The sequence below is a fragment of the Myodes glareolus genome, chromosome 1 (assembly GCF_982192425.1).
Source record: "Myodes glareolus chromosome 1, mMyoGla1.1, whole genome shotgun sequence".
In the NCBI taxonomy this organism is placed as follows: domain Eukaryota; kingdom Metazoa; phylum Chordata; class Mammalia; order Rodentia; family Cricetidae; genus Myodes; species Myodes glareolus.
In genome coordinates this window covers 54,517,190-54,540,648 of record NC_142026.1, presented here as the reverse complement: position 1 = coordinate 54,540,648, position 23,459 = coordinate 54,517,190, and the positions used below count along the sequence as shown (strand labels likewise).

At 48.8% G+C, this 23,459-nt stretch overlaps 1 protein-coding gene across 1 annotated transcript; it reads right to left on the bottom strand.

The window, feature by feature from the left end:
• Positions 1–394: 394 nt before the first annotated feature.
• Positions 395–23,414, bottom strand: Wtip (WT1 interacting protein). Its single transcript, XM_048448750.3, has 8 exons — positions 22,722–23,414; positions 14,218–14,319; positions 8,078–8,145; positions 7,875–7,937; positions 7,612–7,742; positions 6,751–6,802; positions 6,039–6,107; positions 395–1,127 (listed from the first exon to the last, which is right to left on the bottom strand). The coding sequence occupies exons 1-8, from the start codon at positions 23,290–23,292 to the stop codon at positions 987–989; spliced, it is 1,197 nt and encodes a 398-aa protein (XP_048304707.3). The 5' UTR covers positions 23,293–23,414; the 3' UTR covers positions 395–986.
• Between the last annotated feature and the right edge of the window lie 45 nt (positions 23,415–23,459).

Here is a 23,459-nt window from a genome sequence, read left to right as displayed (position 1 = left end):
GCCACACCCAGCACTGACAACAAAGGATCCTGGCCAGGGTCATACACAAGCATGGGTTCAGTGTCTTCATTAACCAGCTTCAAAATCTTGCCAGTACTTCACAGCACCCAGGAAGTACTCTCTCTCCAAAGAAAATCTAATTTACGTCTGCCCTGCCTGAAGCTCACAAGGTCCTTTTCCATAAGATTCTGACACTCCACCCCACACTGAAATCTGAACCAGATGTGGCGATATTCCAGAATTCGTGGAAAAACAGTTAAAACTACAAATGTCCTTACCACCGCGACTCTAGCCACATGGTACAGGCCGTGTTCTTACCACTGCCACTCTAGCTACATGATACAGGCCGTGTGTGCACACGAATCTGCCGTGACTAAGGTAACAACCAACTTGGTCCAAGTTTTTAGAAGAAAACTATATTCTTTTAAAGAAAATGCAAACATCCTCGGGAGGGGGGGGAACTTAATTTAAGTCAAATCACATGGTTTTGTGGAAGAGCCAGATACAGTGTGCACAGATGCTCCCCGGGGTCGCAGGGAGCCCTGGTGGGCTCACTCTCTGTGCCTGGGATTCGCTCAGGGTCTTCTGAGGCTGAGGATGCTAGAAAGGCACCACCCCAAGTCGGGATCCAGAGAGGCAGAGACCTGCGGCTGAAAACACCCATCAAGGCCAAACCCGGTGTTTCCCAGGTGTCACTGCCCTGGCTGTGATCACACACAAATAAGGCACCCTTCCCCCATGGCACCAAGGCCCTTCAAGCCCTGCCTCTGGGAGCTAAGGCCAGGCAGAGGAAGGTGGCCTATCCCAAGGCTGCCGGGTGCGGGTATCCTGGAACCCAGCAGGGGAAGTGGCTTGAGGCACGGAAGGTGAATAAATAGAAGTCGCTTGTTTGACGCGGGGGTCCGGCCCCTGCGGAAGGGACAGCAGCTCGGGCGGAGGGAAGAAGACAGGAGCGTGGGTCACCCTTCTCTCCGGATGGCTGCTTCTCAGAGCTCAGTCACATGCACAGCCGGCGAGGGGAGTGGGCCCTGTCCCAGGCGCCTCAGGTGGCACCGGCGGCAGAGCAGATGCCCCTCCAGGGGGTAGCAGCGGCGTCCTTCCTCCCCGCTCAGCTGGAGCCCGCAATCCTGCAGAAGAAAAAACACAGCCCTGAGCACCAGTAAGCAGGAGACGTCAACCTCACCAAGGAAACATCGGGATTGGGGCAGATACACTGCCTGGCCAATTGCTGTATGTGCTCCCCAGGAGTCCCAGGTGGCCACGGTTGAGGTGATGGTTGGCTGACATGACTTCTCTGTTCATGTGGTCATGATACATGTTGCATGCCAAATATACCCGCTTCTTTTATTGTTTTATTAATAATTAATAACAGGTCCTGACACCCAAGGACTTGGAATTAAGTCCAGCCTCAGGAAAAGGACAGGGATGGGTAGTAAATGTAGGCTCAGACTAACAGGCTATACTGGCTTTGGAGCCAGTTCTGGAACAACTCACAGAGATCTGCCTGGCTCTGCCTACCAAGTGCTGGGATAAAGGGCATGTGCCACCACTGCCCAGCTGTTTCTATTTTTTAGTTGCTTGAGATAGGGTCTCTCTATACCCCTAGCTGTCCTGGAACTTGATTTGTAGACCAGGCTGGCCTCAAACTCAGAGACCCACCTGCCTCTCACCAGCACCTCCCGAGTGCTGGGATTAACGGTGTGCACCACCACACCTAGTTTCACAAGCTTCTGTTTCTTAAGAACACGGCAGGGCTGGAGACAAGGCTCAGTGCTAAGAGCTTGCTGCTTGACCATGGAGACCACACTTCAGACCCCTGCACCCACAGAACATGCCAGACTCCCACAGACTCCTCTTAACTCCATTTCCAACTCTGCACTCCACACAGGGATATGGATACCTCCCCCCACACACACAAACATAACTTTAAACTCAGTAACAACAACAACAGAGTAACAGCCAACATCCAGGAGCAAGAGCCATATCTATAATCACAGGATTCCAGAGGCAGAGGAAGAAAGTTAAGGTCCAGGCCAGCCTGAACTACATAGCAAGACTGTGTCTCAAAAAAACAAGAGAATAAAATTCTGAACACATCTAGCAGACTAAACTCAGTAGGAGACTGGGCTTGAGTACAGCCTGGACTATGAAAATAACCAAAGACTGGAGATCTAGCTCAGCAAGAGTTCTAACCACGTGCGCAGGACCTGTGTGTCCCAATGCAGACACACAGCAAATTCTAGGACAGCCAGAGCTGCTGTGGATAATCTTTTAGTACACTGTGAAGATGTCTTTGCCAAGGAGTCTTCTGATTGGTTTAATAAAGAACTGAATGACCAATAGTTAGGCAGGAGAGAATAGGCAGGATTTCTGGGGAGAGAAGATGAATACTGGCCATGCACAGACACCAGAGAGAGGCCTCTGGCGTAGTATGTCGGACATACAGATGGAACAAAGGTAATAGCCACATGGCAGAACATAAATTAATAGAAGCAGGTTAATCTAAGTTGTAAGAGCTATTTGGGGGAAAGGCTAAGCTAAGGCAAGCTCTCATAATTAGTAAGAAGTCTTTGTGTCATTATTTGGGGGCTAGCGGTCCAAGAAAGTCCGATGAGAAAGCTTACTACACTTTGCGCTGGTGGAGGGGGTCAGCTGACCCTTTTCCCTGTCACTCTGTGAATCTATCAGGTTTACACCCTAATATCTGACTCCTGAGCTTTATTTATTAATAAAACAATAAAAGTGGTTATATTTGGCATGTAACATGTATCATGACCACATGAACAGAGAAGCCATGTCAGCCAACAGTCACTTCAACCGTGGCCACCTGGGACTCCCTGGGAGCACATACAGCAATTGGCTGTCACTTGCATGGACTCTGGAAAGTGGTCAGCAACTTCCCAGAGCTGCTATAGTAAACGTAGCTCCCACTGCTACCTGCCAGCCTGAGGATGGACTCTCAGTAAACAGAGGAGGGCTTTGGTTCTCCTGGTCAGAGAACACTGCGGATGGTTAGGAAAGCCAGGTTTAGGCCGAAAAAAAAACTCTAAATAGGTACAAAATACTTTAAAATGTGCTTAAATGCTAAAGAAAGAGAAAAAAATGGACATAGACAGTCATAGAATATAGTTTAAAAAAAGAGAGTAAGTAATGTGTGTGTGTGTGTGTAGCCATGTAAGGATGAAAACAGACAGAGCACGTGGAACCTGTATGTTGCTTTGTTGACTTTGAACATTGATAAGCTAAAAATAACACTGCTGCCAGAATATGACACTTAAGATGTTTTAATAACATAAGCCTTTTTAAAAAATATTTATTTATTTATTTATTATGTATACAATATTCTGTCTGTGTGTATGCCTGCAGGCCAGAAGAGGGCACCAGACCTCATTACAGATGGTTGTGAGCCACCATGTGGTTGCTGGGAATTGAACTCAGGACCTTTGGAAGAGCAGGCAACGCTCTTAACCTCTGAGCCATCTCTCCAGCCCCCTAACATAAGCCTTTTTATGACAATGAGAGACATCTGCTCCTGGCAGCATTAATCTACTTCATAGAAGACAACAGGCATTGAAGAAACTCCTTAAGAAGTTTTTTTTTGTGTGTGTGGCAAAGTTAGCCACTGGACAAGAAACTGCCCTTGCCTGACAGTGTGCTGTCCAAATCAGACAAACAGGACACAAAAGATGAATGCCAGACTTTGCCAAGACAAGGTAGGACAGTCCTTCAAAATTCCTGCTCCCCAGAAAAGTCTGTCAGATATGCTGGGCCTTTAGGCCAACGATGGATGCTCCAACATTGCAGAGGAGCCCTGGGTGACTGTCCAGGCAGCCAGCTGTTCCTGTAATTTCTATAGTTTTGAAAGTTGTCTGCTCTGCACTTCCTGCTTACTCAGGTAATATTTTATCCTTCTTGGGTCTCTGATGGGAGTTGAAGACTAGTTTCACTGTCTTTGTCACCACATTAAAAAAAAAAAAACTTGCAAAAGAGATGTAAAGTTTATAAAGGTTGAGAGACCTTACAAAAGCTTAAGTTGCTCATCTAAGAAAATGTTTTAAGGTCTAAAAAGATTTTTAGATTGGTAATATGTTATGATAAAAAGTGGTTTAAGCATAAAACTTTGAACTCATCAAGACAGATAATATTTTCTCTGAATATGCAAAATACAAATGGACTGAACATTGTGAATGTAATTCTTATCTCATAATTGTTCTTGTTTATTTCGAGACCAGGTTTCTCTGTAGCTTTGGTGCCTGTCCTGGAACCAGCTCTTGTAGACCAGGCTAGCCTCAAACTCACAGAGATCTGCCTGCCTCTGCCTCCCGAGTGCTGGGATTAAAGGTGTGCATCACCACTGCCTGGCCTGAATAATTGTTCTTACTATATATAGTTTTACTGTGTTAGACAGAGTAAAACTTTATTTTAGACAAAAATGGGGAAATGTTGTGGATAATCTTTTTGTATACTGTGAAGATCTATCTTTCCCAAGGTACTTTCTTTTTCATTATTTTTGATTTCATATGCTTTGGTGTTATATATATGCTTGTTTGAAGGTGTTGGATCCCCTGGAACTGGAGGTACAGATAGTTGTGAGCCATCATATGGGTACTGGTTATTGAACCCATGTCCTCTGGAGCAGTGCTCTTAAACACTGAGCCACCTCTCCAACCCACCAAGGTGTCTTCTTATTGGTTTAATAGAGAACTGAATGATCAACAGCTATCAGGAGAGGACAGGCAGGATTTCTGGGGAGTCAGGGAAAGATGAATCTAGGTGCAGGGAGATGCTAATGAGAGGCAGAGCAAGCCAGATACACAGAATGGAAGAGAGGTAAAAGCTACATGTACATGACAGAATGTAGATTAATATAAGCAGATTAATTTGAATTATGGGAGCTAATTGGGAAAAGCCTAAGATAAAGGCCAAGCTTTCATAATTAAGAAGTCTCTGTGTCTCTATTTGCAGGCTGGTGGTCCAAGAAAGTCCAACGAGAAAGCTTACTACACAGGGCTACACAGTAAGACCTTATTTCAAAGAACCACACAAACAAAGAAAGTGGGGGAGGTGAAGCTTGGTCCCTTGTCCATGGAGGGAGGGGTGGTTGAATTGCCAAAGAGGCTTTGGTTCTTTGGTCAAGGGGACTCCAGATCCTTGACCTCTTTTTTTTAAATACATGTATCATTATTATTATTGATGTTGTTGTTGTTGTTTTGGTTTTAAGACAGGGTTTCTCTGTGTAGCCCTGGCTGTCCTAGCCTTCACTCTGTAGACCAGGCTGGCCTGAACTCAGAGATCTGCATGCCTCCCAAATACTGGGATTAAAGGTGTGCCACCACCACCTGGCTGCATGTATTATTTGTATGTGAAGTGGGCGCCATGGCATGCCTGTGGAGGTGAGGACAACTTGCAGAAATCAGCTGTCTCTTCCACCACTAAGTGGGCCCTAAGACTCAGTAGCAGGTATCCTTACACAGTGGGCCATCTCGAAGATCTCTCCAAACCTTCTTTCTTGTTCTTTTACCAGTTATGAGGTGAGCAGCTCTGTCACACCACAGGCCCAAAGCAATGGCGTCAAACAATCATCATGGGATTAAACCTCTACAACCAAACTGAAATAAACCTTTTCTATGTAAGTTGGTGACTTCCGGTATTTACTATAGGAAGTGACAGCATAATCATCCCCCGCTAGAATTCTGAGAGACACATCCTATCTCCTATCACCCTTCAAAGCTTAGGCTGGGTGTCGCCTCCCCCAGGAAACCTTCCATAGTTTTTCAAGGTTCTGACAGCTCCCTTCAACAGCAACATACCACTTTATGTGGACACTGCCAATTCTAAATTCCTGTCTATTCTACTAAATCCAATACCCACTTAGTGAAAATGGGACTGTCTGAACGAAAAATGGGCATGGGTGGAAAGAAAGGAAAAGGCTTTCTGGGGGAGTATGGAGCAGAAGCTACAGAGAGAGTGTCTAGGGTGGAGGGTGACAGTGTCTGCAGGGGAGGGTCTGCAGCGTGGTGTGTGAGGCCCGGGCTCACCTCACAGTGGTAACACTCCACGTGGTAGTCTCTGTCCATGGACACCACACGAATGGTTGTCTCACAGCCCTAGAGAAAGAGGTAGAGTTACACGTGTGCTCCCTGGAACTGAAGCACTATGACCTGTCCATTAAAGCACCTCTCTCTGCATTGTGACACCTGGAGTAGACATGTCACTTCAGCACGTGCCCGAGAGGGGATGTGTATGTGCCTTGCATCTTCCCCAACTGGAGTCACACATATGCATGTGACAGCAAGAAAGTCACATGGGTGTTGGCTCATGCATGCTATTTTTACTTCTCCTGAGCCAGGAACTCCCAGTACCAGCCATGTTTCCTCAGGAAGCCGACTTAAATAGATATTGTTCATGCAGAAAGACCCAGAGAGCTACACAGGCCAAGGCCTCCCTATCTGCTCTTCTAGCCCTAGGCTACCCAACATCCACTGCAGAACTGAACCAGCAGGGTGAGCAGCCCTTCCCGTTACAAGTAATGGAGCAGAGTGCCACTGGGTCACAAAAATCAGGGCCACCTCTTCCCTGTAATGCATCCAGGGTACACCTGCCCCACCCCTCTGCATGAACATCCTCTATATTCTTCAGCCCTGCGGAATGCAGAGCATGGCCACCTTTGACCACTTCTAATATGGCCCAGGATCTGAGGTAAAGCAGGCAGGATCGGGCACCCTCTGCTTCCAGGTGAAGTGTTCCTACCTGGGCAGGAAGGATAGGGCGGGCACATGAAGCACATTTTGGAGCAAACACCCTGGAAGGATAAAGGAAGTGGGCGTGAGAAGGTAAGAACATAGAGGCAAAGGGACAAGGCTGGAACTACCGCAAGAGCTCCAAGGCAGCCTACCCCATGTGTGGACGTGTGCGGGTGTGCAGTTTCTGCCTTCTTGGTAGTAATGGTTGACACAGTTCCGATCTGTCCCCCACCCCCTCCTGCAGGACAGCCTCAGGCTCCCTCCAGCCATCTCCTACACATTCTCTAGTTCCCGATGTCCAGACTAAAGCCAGCCCTAGGGGAGACTTCTGCTCCACCCTGAGTACCAAGGACAAATGCTGGCACCAATCTCAAAAATCGGCAGCAACAGAGACCCAAGGCTCTGAGGCCTAAGCCTGGAGCCACCATAACATGGCTGCCCACGTAACACCAGGGCTTTCTCCTTGGGAGGAAAAGGCCCAATGACAGGGAACGGTCAGGTAAGGCCCCAGAAGAGAGACCAGGAATCACAAATGTCCCTGCCCTGCCCTTATGGCGTCACTGGGAACCATCCCCAGGCTCATGAATTGGAACACTTGCTCCCCAGCATATGGAAACATATTCTGGAAACATAATAGTTACTGATACCACCTCCAGGTTCTTTCCTGATGTATCCTACCAAAATATAAGGAGTCCCATCTTTCTGCTCCTGTCACCAAAATCAGAGCTGTCCCTACCCCAAATGCAGAGAAAACATGAGGGCAGAAAGAGGAAAAAAGGCCAGGACCAAAGAGGTAGAGGTATGCAGGAAAGAGAGCTGGGGAGGCCACGCTGCGGCCCACACTGCTTCTTCAGCAAGGAAGACTCACGTGTGGTAGTCTCTAACGCAGTAGATGTTGTTCTCCACGTCCACGGTGAAGGGAACGCCATCCAGACACTCGTTACACACTGAGCAGCGGAAGCAACCAGGGTGGTAGGACTTGCCAAGGGCCTGCAGGATCTGGGGGAGGCACCAAAAGGTCAGCATGGGCAGGAGACACAGCACTGCCCCCTAGAGGTCGTGGCTTAGGGACCCGCCAATGGTCTGGAGCAGCAGAGGGTGGGGGACTCCAGGTCACAGGGAGGTTCTCACCATCTCCATGATAAGGTGTCCACACACGCTGCACTTGTCAGCAGTTTGCTGGAACCCGGAGTACTGAGAGGGGACACAGGATCCAGGACGTCACGTGACAAATGGGCACTCACTGTCGCTGGCCTCAGGTCTGCATGTGAGTCCGAAGGAGGGTCCCGCCCCTGCTCCCACCCAGCTTGGCCAGCAACACAGTGCAGACTCACCAGGAAGTCCTCCTGGCAGTACACTTTCTCACCCACGTTATAGAAGGCCTTCCCGCGGAGCCGTCTCCCTGGAGGGGAAGGGAGGAGGGGGTAATGGAAGCTGACACCAGGGACAGAGTCTGGCTTGAGCGGCAGTACTCACCGCCCACGAATGAGAAAATGAACATTGGACATCTCCAAACACCCCTTCATTTGCTTTAAATATTTATTTATGAGTGTTCTGTCTGCATGTACACAGATCTCATCACAGATGGTTGTGAGCCATCATGTGGTTACTGGGAATTGAACTCAGGACCTCTGTAAGTGCAACAGACATGCTCTTAGCTGCTGCGCCATCCCTCCAGCCCCCTCTAAACATCCCTTTAATGCTGAGCTGCTGTTATAAACATGTCAAGCCAGAATGGTGTCTCACACCTGTAACCCAGCATCCCATAGGTGAAGGCAGGACCCAAAGGCTGAGGACAGCCTAGGCTATAAAGTAAATCCTGCCTCGAGATACCAAACAATAAAGTTAGGCGTGGTAGCACATGCCTGCAATCCTACTTGGGATGTGGACGCAGGAACCTCAAGTTCAAGGTCATTCTTGGCTACAAAGCCTAGCTGGAGGTCAACCTGGCCTCTCTTAAGCAAAAACAATATTTCAGGAAAAAAAAAAACTGTAACAGTAAACAAAACTATAATCAAAGCAAATACAGGAAGGTCTCTTTCCCCATGCCTCTCCCTTTATCTCAACTGCCTCTACCTCCACTGCTCACCTGGCACTGCCACCCGGCAGGAGGCACCAGGAGCTGCTAGCTATAAGCAGAAACTTCAGCCTGCTGAGAGTGCTTGTGAAAAACACTCAGTGGCATCAAGCACCCAGGTGAGATATTAAGTAGCTTTCCTCTGAACAGTTTTGTGGCAGAGTATGGTGGCCCACACCTGTAATTTCAGATAGCAAAAGGCAGACGCAGTAGGAGTTCAAGGCAAGCTTGAGATATATAGGAATACCTTGTCTAAAAAACCTCAGGGCTGGAGGTGTGGCTCAGTGGTAGAGCCCTGCCTAGAATCTCCAGTGAGGGGCTGGGGTGTGGGTCTGGAATAGAATTCCAGAACCACAAAACAAGATGATTCCATCTTGTGTTAGAAGTTCTAGGCAGTGCACAATAATGAGATATGTGAAATTAGAGTTAATGTAGACTAGAAAGAAGTAACACTATCTGCAGTCATAGATGGCATGATTGTGTTATAGAGAAAACTATTAGTAAACCACTAACCCTAAGTTTACTGTAATTGCAGGACAGGATAGATGGCCAGCATACGAAAACCAAATGTCAAATGCATTTTTATTCTGGCAACAAATATTGGGAATATGAAGCTACAAGTTTTTTGGGTTTTTTGTTTGTTTGTTTTTGTTTTTGTTTTTGAGACAGGGTTCCTCTGTGTAGCCCTGGCTGTCCTAAAACTTGCTTTGTAGACGAGGCTGACCTCAAACTCAGAGATGCACCTGCCTGTCTCCCAAGTGCCAGGATTAAAGACATATGCCGCCACCACCAAGCAAAGTTACCATTTTAAAACTACATTTATGAGGCTGGAGAAGAGGATGGCTCATGGTTAAGATTGCACATCACTCTTGCCAAATACCCAAGTTAGGTTCCCAAGACTCACATTAGGTGGCCCATACTAGCTGTAATTCCAGCTCCAAGGGATCTTGGAACACACTTTCCTGGCCTCTGTTGACATTAAAAACACACATACATGCATGCATGCACACATGTACACACAACACACACCAGATGGATGGATGGATGGATACATACATACATACATACATACATACGTACATACATACACACACATACATACAGAAATGGAAATTATACTGGTAACAGCATGGAGCTGGAAAGCAACACTAAGGGATAAACTTAGGGAATTATGTGTACAGCCCTGTATACTATAAAACCAGGCTTGGCCCTGAGAAATCCAAGAAGACACAGGTAAAGGAAGCGTGTTGGGAAGCCAACTCCCAAACCATCCCACATATCTTGCAGGTAAAGGCTGGCAGCTCTCAGTTTAGATTCTTTTGCAAGTTTACTCACAGAGTGAACTCAGAAGACAGACTGCATCTATCTCCCGTGGGGGGAGTGGTGAGTTTGCTTGCTGTCCAGCATTACAGACAAGATGTGCCTCTGGGACAAGGGTCAGGGAGTTCTCCTGTTGGGGCTTCTGGAAGTTCAGCTGCCCCAGAGACTGAGGCAGGAAGACTGCTTCAACTGTGAAGTCTGAGGTCATGCTAAGCATCACAAAGATTCCAGTTCTAAAACAATTTTTAAAAAAAATTGTAATTCCAAAAAAATAAAATTAAATTAAAAAATTTAAAAAAAAAACATAATTCCGTGCTGGAGAGATGGCTCAGTGGTTAAGAGCACTGCCTGCTCTTCCAAAGGCCCTGAGTTCGATTCCCAGCAACCACATGGTGGCTCACAACCATCTGTAATGAGATCTGGTGCCCTCTTCTGGCCTGCAGGCATACATTCAGACAGAATACTGAGAATACTGTATACATAATAAATAAATAAAATCTTTAAAAAAAATTATAATTCCTAATTCTATTGAGGTTTCTAATGGTTGCCACATAGTCAGAGCACTCAGAATCTCCCAGGATCACGTGCCATCCCATGATAGTCTAGGATCAAGCAGAATGAGAAGTGAGTGAGCTTGAAGACTCTGACTCAGAAGTACATGCTTTCTGTCATCACCATGAAAAGTGGCATGCTTGGGGACTGGAGAGATGGCTCAGAGGTTTAGAGCACTGGCTGCTCTCCAAAGATTCCGGGTTCAATTCCTGGCAACTACAAGACAACCCTCTGTGAGATCTGGTGCTCTCTTCTGACCTAAAGGCAGAACACTGTATACATAATAAATAAATCTTTAAAAAAAAGAGAGAAAAAAAAAAGAGGGTCCAAATCCTTTCCAGCTCACACCAACTGTGTCCATTTGCAAATGCTGCCCAATCTCAGCATTTATTTTTTGTAGAAATCAATACAAAAGTGATAAGGCAGGCTGGGGAGGTGGCTGTCATCGAAGCACTCACACACACATGGACCTGAGTTCAGTCCCCAACATTCACATAAAAACCCAGTGGCACACCCTTACAGTTCCCGGGTTGTGGAGGTAGAGATGGGGTATTTGCAGCTTGCTGGCCAGCTACACTAGCCTAATTGGTAAGCATCAAGGCCCAGTGAGAGATCCTAGAACAAAAGGTTCCCAAGAAACACCACCTGGGGCTGACCTCTGCACACGTACAACTCTAATATAAAATTGTTATCAACCTAAACACAAGCACAACTTCAACTGAGTGTGGTTGCTCAGACCTGCAATCCCGTTACACAAAAACTGGTGAATTGGGCTTAGTCAAAATTGAACATTTCTTAACAAAAGCATCACTAAAATAGCTTTTAAAAAAAATCACACAAAGAGGGGGGCTGGAGAGATGGCTCAGCGGTTAAGAGCATGTACTATTATTGCAGAGAACCTGCGTTCAGTTTCCAGCACCCACAAGAACTCCAGCTCCAGAGGACAGGACACCTTTGGGGTCCTTGGGCACATGTTTTCACATATACATAATTTCCACTCAGTGAGACAAACACACACAAACACATAAATACACGCACAATAATTAAAAAATACCTCCCCCAAGAAAAATCCTGACCGGGCTGTGGTGGTGTATGCCTTTAGTTCCAGCACTCAGGAAGCAGAGGCAGGAGGATTTCTTTGAGCTAAAGGCCAGCCTGGTCTGCAGAATGAGTTCCAGGACAGTCAGGGCTACACAGAGAAAGCCTGTCTGGGGGCAGAGAAGAGAGAGACTCCCAATTTTATAACAGGCAAAAACTTTGAACAGATTTCTCCAAAAAATATGTATTAGGCTGGCAAGATGTCTCAGCAACAAAGATGCCTGCTGCACATCTGACGACGTGAGTCTGGTCCCTGGAACCACACCGGGGAAGAGAGAACTGACTCCTGCAAGTTTTGTCCCACCTCCCGACACACATGCAAGCACATGTACACACATGCATGCATGCATGCTTGCACACACACTTACAAATACATAATAAAAATGTATTTTTCAAAGAAAAGAAATATTAACGGCCAAAAAGCAAACAGTAAGATGCTCACTGGGAAAGATGCATTATTAAACTCACGATGAGATGCACCCAGCAAAACAGTTACTCGGAAAGACAACAGCACCAATGGTTGGCAAATGTGCAGAGCACTGCAGCTCTTAGGTTTCTAGGGGACTGTCAATGCTACAGCTCCTTGGGAAGACAATTTGGCAGTTATGAAGTTACACACACGCATACCCTATGACCCCAAAATCCCACTCCCTGCAATATACCCAGGAGAAGTGAAAACCCAGGCACGGATGAACTCTAAGGGAGTTCGCAGCACGGTCTAGTGTGTCTAGTGTCTAGGAGAGATTACATGGAGAAACAAGCTGTGGTCTGATCACACAATGGACTACCGTGTGGCAGGCAGGAGGAGTACACTACTCACACATGCGGCATGGATTAAAAAGAAAAATCACTCTTGTGAGAGCAGTTGCCCTCAGGATAAAGCAAATCCAGGGGCTAAAAGGGCTGCTGACAGCCGGACCCACTGGCAGTCCAGCCTGAGAACAGGTCAGCCTCAGTCCCCAGGAGCTTCCCAGTTATCTGTGGCTAAAATCCTCCAGGGAGCAGTGAGTTCAGCCCAGAGACTGTGCACCACAAGGCAAACAACCCGTTTCCCATACAAGTCTAGACGGCAGGGTTCAGGCCGATCAGGCTCCTGGCAGCAGCTCTGCAAAAAGCCTGACTGAAGATCACATTTGAGAAAAAAGTCTGAGGTTACAGTTAAACAAGGCAAAATTAAATGTGTGTGTGCATGGGCTTGTGGAAGCCAGAGGTTAACACTGGGTGTCTCTCCTGACTGCCCTCCACATATTCTCTGAAACAGGGTTTCTCCCTGACCCTGGAGCTCACCGACTGGCTAGATCACTCAGCTTTTTACCTGGATGCTGGAGCTCAAACTCAGGTTCTCATCCTTGTGCAGCAAGCACTTTACTGACTGAGCCCTCTCCTGCCCTGCTCCCCACCCTCACCCCTGCCTTTATTAAAAAAAATAAATAAATCTAAATCGGGCATGGTGATGCATGCCTTTAATCTCAGTACTCGAGAGACAGAAGCAGAAGCCAGCCTGGTCTACTGGTCTACACAGTAAGTTCCATGACAGCCAAGGCTACACAGAAAAACCTTGTCTCAAAAAAAAAAAAAAAAAAAGAAAGAAAGAAAAAAAAGAAAAAGAAAAAGAAAAAAAAATAAAAAGGAGAACTAACCATAGTGCACTTGATTTGATTCTGTGTAGACAACATTTATTCATCAGGAATAAGATAAATGTGGATTACCGACTTAACCAGAGGGATGGGGAATGTGAGGAATGGCAGCACAGCCTTAGACACAGAGCAGTTGGGTTGTTTCTTTTTCAGGAAGGATCTCTACATCACTGAGGCTGGCTCTGAACTCTGCTTCTGCCTCGGTCCCCTGAATGCCAGTATTACAGGCTCTAGAAAAAAATAGCCTTTCTTTGCCTGGATCCCATGTATGTTACTGTGATAAAATAAACTATGGAAATATCCCATGTGGAGTGCAGTTAAGAGCACTGGCTGGTCTTACAGAGGCCCCAGCTTCAATTTCCAGCACCCACATGGTGACTCAGTCATCCATTCACAGCGGCAGTACCAGGGGATCCAACAGGCACACATGGTACACACATACACGTAGGCAAAACATTCACACACATAAAAGAAATACATCTAAAATACATTTACAAATATTAACCTCATGTTCAGGTAGTACAAGCCCCCTCATCCATGCCCCTATCCCTTCCAGGCAGACCAAAGAGAAGCCTTTCTGATAGCCGGCAAAAGGCCCCTCGTCTGTTCCATTGCTCCTTCCTCAGACCCACACCTCTCAGACAGGCCAAGCCCAGAAAGGTGTCACGAGCCGTGTGCATAGGGAGAATGTGAGCAGCCTCCTTCCATCCCAGAGCAGAGTGTTTCCTCTGCCTGAGACGGGTGTGAGGGAGTGCCGGGGCAGCGGGGGTGGGGTCGGGCTGTTACCTACCACAGGAGTCACAGATGAAGCAGTCAGTGTGATACAGGCTCCCCATTGCCTGGCACGCCTGCCTCGCTCCGTAGATGCCAAGCCCGCACTTGATACAAATGCCTGTGAGGAAGGAGCAGGAGAGCAGAAGCTAGTACTCTGTCCTGGAGTTGGGGGGCCAGCCAGGCCCCATCGACAGTACCACCAAATCCCCAGTCTAACATTCAGCCACAAGGACCCTGCTGGAAGCTGAATGTGTCTGTGCTTTAAGCACCTGGCTGGTGGGCAGAGGCCACTAGAGGCAGGTCTGGAAGGTTGTAGCTCAACTCTGCTCTTGCGCAATGTTCTGATTCCCAATTCCGCAGAGATGGGAGGCGCTGCCCCCATGCTCCCGCCATGATGGGCACCAGCCTCCTTTAAGTGGCCTCAGTCAGGGAGCTGGTCCCCGTGACGAGAAAGGCAGTGAATACGGGCAGCACGTAGGGGCAGCTACTGCTGCCTGAGCATTCAAAGAGCTTCACAGAGCACCGGTAGAGGCAGAGCCCTGAGGAAGTCAGCCATCAGCTATGACCATGAGCACCAGACCTAGAAAGGGCACTCCACGCCCCTCCACCTCAGACTGAGTAAGACAACCCTCCTACTGCCTCGGAATCAAAGCCCACTCTTCAAAATAAATATGTACCTTCTGACCCCACAAAGGTACACTCAAGGGCATCATTGTCCTGGACAGGTACCCTTCCTCGGCTGAACAAAGTTCGAATATTCTCTATGCACAAAGCCTGCTGCCTGTTAGCACACTACTTCTCTTTTTTTCCTTTTCTTTTCTTTTCTTTTTTTGGAGGGGGAAGGCGTTTCAAGACAGGGCTTCTCTATGTCGTCCTGGCTGTCCTGGAACTCACTCTGTAGACCAGGCTGGCCTCGAACTCAGAGATTCACCTGCCTTTGCCTCCCGAGTGCTGGGATTAAAGGCATGCATACTTGTTGAGAAAATGTAGTGCAGAAAAATCTTCAGCCCCAAGGGCCATGTGCTTGCTCCAGAGGAGAGCCACACGGCAGAAGTCACAGGATGTCAGATGAGTGGGGTTCATGTCGGATGATGCACGCCTATGACCCTGCACTCAGGAGACCAAGGCAAAAGAATCGATAGCTCAGAGCTCCAGGCCAAGGTTAGCCAGGGGTCTATATGGAGATCCTGCCTCACACAACAACAAAAAACCATAACAATAATGATGACAATGATAATGTCAAACGGAAACAAATATGAGGGAGAAAAGTAAGGCTCATTAAGAACTGATGGAGGGATGGCTCAGCAGCTGAGAACACCCACTGTTTGTTCTTTCAGAGGACCCAGGTTCAATTTCCAGGATCCATACAGAAGCTTACAACTATCCATAACTCCAGTTCCAGGGGATTTGACACCTACACACGGTCATACATACAGACAAAACAGTAAGGAACATAAAATAAAAATAAGTAAGTCATTAAACGAAGAACAGAGCCGGGCAGTGGTGGTGCATGCCTTTAATTCTAGTACTTGGGAGGCAGAGGCAGGTGGATCGGATCTCTGTGGGTTCAAGGCCAGCCTAGTCTACAAGAGCTAGTTCCAGGACAGGCTCAAAGCTACAGTGAAACCCTGTCTTGAAAAACCAAAGAAATAAAGGAATAAAGAATAAAATAAAAAAGGACAGATCAGGGTTGGGGATTTAGCTCAATGGGAGAGCGCTTGCATGGCAAGTGCAAGGACCTGAGTTCAGTCCTCAGCCCACCCCCACCCCCAAATAGATCAAAGTGGAAACAGATGCAGAAACCCACAGTCAAACATTAGACACAGCTTAGGGAATCCTGAGGAAGAGGAGGGAGAAGGACTGTAGGAGTCAGAGGGGTCAAGGGCGCCAGAAGAAAACACACAGAGTCAACCAAGCTGGGCTCATGTGGCCTCACAGAGACTGAACCGCCCTCCAGAGAACTTGCAGGGCACTGACCTAGGCCGTCTGCACTTGTGCTGCAGTTGTGTGGCTTGGTCTTCTTGTGGGGCTCCTGACAGCGGGAGCAGAGGCAGTCGCTGACCCTCATTGCTTTGGGGCCCTTTTCCTAATGGGTCGCCTGGTCCAGCCTTAATAGGACAGGAGGTGCCTAGACTTACCGCAACTTGACATGCCATGGTGGGCTGATGTCCATGGGAGGCTCCCTTTGCTGAAGAGAAACAGAGAAGTGGAGGAGTAGACAGGGAATGGGAACGGGGAGTGAGGGGAGGGGCTGGGTGGAGAGGAGGGAAGGGAAACTGCAGTTGGGATGTTAAAAACAAATAAATATTTTTAAAAAAAAGAAGAAGAAGAGCTCAAGGGACTGGAGAGGTGGCTCCGCGGTTAAGAGCATTGGCTGTTCTTGCATCACTGCACCCACTTTGTTCATGACCATCCACAACTCCGGTTTCAGGGGATCCGGTGCCCTCTTTCACTCTCTGAGGGCACCAGGCATGCAAGTGGTGCACACATATACATACGGACAGGCAGGCAAAACATTCACAAACATAAAACAAATCAGTCAAAAACGAAAAGACTAAATCAGCACTGGAGAGATGGCTCAGTGGTTAAAAGTACTTTCCAGCACCCACATGGTGGCTCAGCCACCTGTAACTCCAGTTCCAGGGGATCTAACACCCTCTTCTGGCTTCTGCAGTCACTGCACATACATATAAAAAGTAAAAATAAGTAAAAATTTTACAAAGAATCTATTTTTAAAAATCTAGGATAGCTGAGTATGGTGGCACATGCCCATAACCCCAACACTTGAAAGACAGGCCAGCTACACAGAGAGTTGGAGGCCAGCATAGGCTATGTAAGACCTCATCTCCAACAAAACAAAAACAAAGGACTAAATCTAGAGGGCCAGGTATATTGACACATGCCATCCATTTGTGCACTAGAGAGGCTGAAGTAGTACATCTCAAGTGCAGGGTCAATCTGGGCTCCATGGAAAGATCTGGTCTATAAATACAAAAGTCTAAAAGCTAGAGCTTCAACTTAGTGGCTCACACCTGACAAGTGTGAACCAGCCCCTCATGCGCACACATCAGAGGTGGTGATTTTTACACAGGATGGCGAAGGACAGTCCCTCTACAGTCTTTACACCATAAACTGAACGAACAGTGCTTTCTTTCTTTTTTTTTTAAGATTTTTTTTTATTATGTATACAGGGTTCTTCCTGTATGTATTCCTGCAGTACAGAAGAGGACACCAGATCTTATTACAGATGGTTGTGAGCCAACATGTGCTTACTGGGAATTGAACTCAGAACATCTGAAGAGCAGCCAGTGCTCTTTACCTCTGAGCCATCTCCCAGTCCCCCACCACCACCCGGACAGAGCTTTCTATGCAGGGATGCAGGAACACAGGTTGGAACTGGGACCACCTCAGGAGGTCAGATGGGGGAAAAAACAGGACTGACCAGCAGTGTTAGAAGGATGCCTGGCTCCAAGCCTTGTGCACTTTTAGTCCAGCCTTCCCGGAGATCGAAAAGGGTGCTCCCTTCAGATACTCAGCATCTCTGTGTGGTTTGCATGAGATAGTCCTCACAGACTCATGTTTGAATACTTGGTCCCTATTGGTGGAACTGTTTGGGAAGCAGTAAGAGGTGTGGCATTGTTGGAGAAGGTGTTGTGGCCGGGCCTTTAATCCCAGCACTCTGGAGGCAGAGGCAGGCAAGTTCCTGGGTAGCCAGGGCTGGTAAAAGACCCTGCCTCAAAAAAACAAAAGATGGGAGCTCTTAGGTATTCCTGGACCGTGCCTTTGGACCACCACCATGGACTCAGGTTGTCAGGCTTAGCAGAACATGTCTTAGCACTGACTTATCTCATCTGGTCTTCTTTATGTTGCCACTAGCTTGGGCTCAAACACTCTCAACCTGTGTCCTAAATAGCAGGTATAATGGCTATGCGCTACCACACCTGGCTTGTTCCCTAATTTTCCTTCAGTCCTGATTCACCATGTAACTGGCATGCTATCCAAGCCCCAACAACCCACCCCGACACACTGCCGGACTTCTCTTCCTTCCGTCTTCTCACTCCTCCACCAGCCATGAGAATCAGACCTCACCATTTACTTGACTGAATTACAGCAGTCAACACTGGAAGGTGGGGGTGGGGAGGCCGAGGCTGGCAGATCCTTGTGATTTTGAGGCCAGCCTGGTTTACACTGTAAGTTCCAGACCAGTCAAGGCTACAATAACAAAACGCTGTCTCAAAAACTAAAAATAAGGATCTGGAGAGATGGCCCAGTGGTTAAAAACACTGGCTGACTGGCTGCTCACTCTTGAAGAAGACAGCTGGGACTCAATTCCCACGACTCATGGGGATGCTCACAATCATTCGTGCCAGTGCCAGATATCTGACACTTCTTCTGGCCTCTGTGGGTACCAGGAACACACGTGGTACATATGCATACATGTAGGCAAAATATTTATACATATAAAATTAACAAATCTTTAAAAAATTTAAAAAAAAACCAAAAAAGTAAAAGAGAGACGAAAAGGTATACAGAAAGGGAAGGCCCTATGGTGCATTAAGTTTGGTGTATATTGTATGTACCCAGATTGCTTTAATAAAAACATACTTTAGAATGACCAATTGGGGTGGTATATCACTACAATCTCAGTGATCAGAAAGCTCAGCAAAGTTCTAGGCCAGCCTGAATTAAAGAACAAGATTCTGCCTCAGGAAAAAAAAAGTGACCCCAGGGCACAGGACACCTCAGAAATGAGGGAGAAGGAGGGAATGAGCAAATCTGGGATGGGAGGAAGGCAAGATGAAAGGACAGAGGGGCTCTATGGCCATATGGGTTTGAAAGTTAATTTATGCTTTTTAAGAAATATTTATTTGTATACATGTACACACACATATATGTGCATGCTTTGGTACACGGGTGGTCAGAGGACAGCATGCAGGAGTCAATTCTCTCCTTCCACCATGTATGTGGGTTCCAGGCATCAAACTTGGGAAGCTAGGCTTGGGAGCACGTTGCATCTTTAGCCACTGAGCCATCTCACCAGCCCTGTCCCTGTGTGCACGTGTGTGACCCTTCTACAGACTTACAACTGAAAGAAAGGGGCCAACGGAAAGAGAGAGTCTGAGGGTGGAAGAGGCTACAGAGAAGCCTGTTACCCTCTCAGATGGCAGGAGAATGAGGCTGGCCGTAGACAGAAAGCATGGAGGGAGGAACAGGAACCTCAGTGCTCGGAGTGAGGTAGGAAGCGGGATGGGCGGCAGGAGACCAGAAGGCTGCTGAGAGAATAGAAAAGCAAACTGACTGAGGCTAAGGGGAACAAGAGTCCTGAAAACCACTGAGGTTAAAGAACAAAAATTACTCCAGGGCCAGAGAAATGGCTCAGAGGGTATGCAGCTAAGGCTTGAACCTGGGTTCAAGTCTCAAAACCTACAGGGTAGAGGGAAAGAACCCACAAGTTGGTCTCTGACCTCTATACACACCTCAGCATTCATGCAACCTCCTCACCCCTCGCATGTGATTGTCAAAATAGTAAAAAATAATAATAATCCCGGTCCCAGGGGCTTTCTCCAAACCCCTCACAGTCAGACAGAATAACAGTGTGGGGGAGTGCCAGTCTAGCAACTCAGAGTAGGGGTCCTGTAGGGAATCAAACAGGAATCAGAACTAAAGGATGCTAAGAGAAGCAGACAGGGTGTGGCCCTCGGAGCCTCACAGCAGAGGGCAGTTAGCCTCCTAATGGCAGCCGAGGGGGAGAAGGCAAAGTTCCAGAGACAGGAATAAGGGCACAGAGTACCTAGAGGTCAGCAGAAGCAGCCCTAATGAGATGGCGCAGCCTGGGAACACACTGCGGACGAGGTTCATAAAGGCCAGACTTCCTTCTGTAAGGGGTAGTTATTCAGGTTGAAAGACTTGAAATTTTGTTTTTTCAAGAAAGGGTTTCTCTGTGTGACCCTGGCTGTCCTAGAACTAGCTCTTGCAGACCAGACTGGCTTTGAACTCACAGAGATCCGCCTGCCTCTAACTCCCCAGTGAGGGATTAAAGGTGTGAGCTAGCACCGCCAACAAGATTTGAATTTCTTTTTAAATTGCAAGCTGGATATAGCTGGATAGGGGGGCGAACGTCTATAGTCCCAGCACTGGTGAGGCAGAAACAGGAAAAGCTCAAGGTTAGCCTGGGCTAAGGCTCTGGTCTTTAAATTAAAAAACAAACCAACAAGAAAACTGATAACATTTTTGCTCTCTGTCTTGCTGTTCAGGTCCCATTCTGTAGCACAACCTTCAGCCTCAATCTGCCCAGTGTTTGGATTACAGGTGTTTACCACACATGGAAACTGCTGTTTTTTTGTAGCTCAAAAACATCAACTGTCATCAGATACACAGCTCATGCAAAACTGCTCATATTTCTAAGAGCCAGAAAAAAAAAAAAACAACCAAAAACAACTATTTTTGGCTTGGGGTTTGGGGGTGGCCCTTAGACAAGGTGTGGTGGTGGCTCATACCTGCAGTCCCAACACTCAGGAACATTAGCTGGAGGTCACATTGGTAGACAGGGTGAGACCCTATCTCAGAAAATGGGGGTACTGGGGCTAAGGTTCAATTGAGAGTGCTTGCCTACCATGCATGAAGCCCCAGCTTCCACCTGCTCTTCACTCCATTATCTGGCTGTGGTGACGCACACCTGTAATCCCAGCACTTGGGGTGAAGACAGAGATAAGGCTATTCCTAGCTGAAGAGCTCATTCTAGACCAGTTTGTACTAGAGGAGACCTGACTCTGAGGGGACCCTCTATCATCAGCCAGCTCAGTCTCCTATGCGGCTTAAACGCTTGGAAGCTGAGCCCTCTTGCAGACTTTGGTCATCAGTGCCCTTACTACCCAGTATTAGCATTACCTACCCAGAGGAATACACAGACCCATGGGGCCAACAGATAGTTAACGCCCAGCCTCCAAGTGTGCAGGGGCCAGATGCCGACCAAGAGCAGGGAGTGTCCCCTGCAGATGTCCCCTACAGGAGGTCCGTCTCCCACTCAGCCTACTACCAGCAGTCACCACATCTGCTAAACCACGACTTCCATCCTGCCTTCTCACATCGAACCAAGCACCTTATCGCAAAGACAGACCAACCCTTTAGCCCACACACACCCCTGATGTTGACCCACACTGGGTTACAACCTTCCCATAACCTCACTACCTTCCTCTGTCCCAGAATGCAGCCACCCGACCTGCTAAGAGACAGCCTCTACTCCCCCAAGATCTACTTCAAAGCCACCTAGAACTTCTAGTTTTGCTGGCCTGAGGCTAGAAATATGACAGGCCTGTCTCATGCTTTCTAACCCTGCACACCCTCACGTCCTCTACCCTGATTCGCCCTAAGTATTGAGGCAAGGAAAGCCCTCAGAGGCTGTTGGGCTGATGCGTGTTATTCCTTTGCCTGGGTTGCTGTGAATCTTATTTCCTTTCTTTGGTATTTGCTGGTATAAAATCCATTTTCTGTTGTCCTTTCTGAAACAAGGTCTTGTTACGTCGTCTTGACTGGTCTGGAACTATATGCAGACCAGGCTGGCTTTGAACTTCAAACTATCTACTATTCCAACTTCCCAAGGCTGGGATTACAGGCTTGTACCAAATCGGCTACAGTCTGGACTTTTCCTTTGTGTACTCAGCGGTGAGTGGCTGGTTTGTGTGGTTCTGTTTTGCCTTGCTGGGGAACAAACCCAAGACCTTGAGGACTCTAGGCAAGTGCTCTACCATGGAGCTAAACTCCTAGCCCAGCATTCCTTTAGGAAATATCCAGTATATACGACTCAGCCCAGAGCAGCCTGGCGTCCCTGGCTTAGTCCTGTGGCCTCACACGGTCCTACCTGCAGCCACCACGAGCACTGAAGCATCTGTCACACGGATTCAGGGGTCCCTAGGACATCCCATCTCTCTCTCCCTAACCATGGCTCACACAATTGGAAGGGGAGGGAGACTTCCCTTCTGCTCCTCATCAAGCATTAGTAGGGTGAGCAGGAGCGATGCTAAGGATGAAGAAGAACGCCCAGCAAAAGGGGCTGAAGGATGGGTTAGCAATTAAGAGCGCTTACTGCTCTCGCAGAAGCCTCGAATTCCATTCCCAGCATCGGTATCTGCTCACAATCGTCTGTGACTCCAGTTTCAAAGGATTTGACACCTTTTTCTGGCCTCCTAGGGTACACTCACGTACACATAACTAAATTTTGCCAACCCATGTCTCCAATCCAGCACTGGGAAGGTAGTGGCTGGAAGAGCTCTTCGAGTTCCAAGCCAGCCAGAGCTATACACAGTGAGACCTTGTCTCTTAAGTAAATCTTTTTTTTTTTTAAGTGTACAGAAAATAGTTTAGTTTGCCAATCAACCTGATTTTGTTTGGATCCCCCGCTTCTCCCGCCTCAAGTTAGGAAGCGCGCGCGGAACACCTCCGCATCTGTGGCTGGAGAACAGACCCAATACGCGCCTAGGGCATCCCGGACCCAGACCCCCGGACCCCGGCCCGCGCGCTCACCGAAGTAATCTCGCGCCGTGCGCGCCTCGAGCGCGCGCTCCAGCTCCCGCGTGAGCGCCTCCAGCCGCCGCTCGGCCGCGCTCGGGCCACCGTCCCGACCCGGGGGTAGCGGCAGCGACGGCAGCGGGAACGGGGCGGGCTCCGGAGAGCGGGCGGGCGCGGGGCCGACGCCGGGCGGCAGCAGGTCGGCATAGGTGCCCGCTGAGCCGCGGGAGCCCAGGCTGGACACGCTGGATCGCGCGCTGCCCCCCGACGGCGGCCCGGGGCCGAGGCCGTGGCGCTGGTCGTAGCCCAGGCTGATGCCGCTGGAGCGCGCGCTGCCGCCGTCCGAGCCCGCCAGGCTGGCGCGCGGGCCTCGCTCGGGGCGGCTGGGGACGTCGGGCGAGGCCTCGGGGCCACCACCGCCGCCGCCGCCCTTGCCTCTGCGGGCCGCCGCGGGCGCCGCCTCGTCCGCGGCCCGAGGCCCGCGCCGCACGCGCCCCGGGGAGTCGACGGTCGGCTCAGGCTCGCGCAGGCCCAGCCCGGCCAGGAGCAGAGCCGCGTCGTCCGCGGCCGTCCGCGAGCGCTGCATGGCCGTCGGCCCGCCGCCACCGCCGCGGCGCGTCACCTCCGCCTCCGCCGCCCGCCGCTCCCGCTCCTACAGCGCCGCTGCATCGTCCGCCGCTCTGCAGCCCGCAGCCCGCCCCGGGACCCCTGGGCACGGGGCGGGGCGGGGTCGCGGTCGTTCGGCGTGGGCCG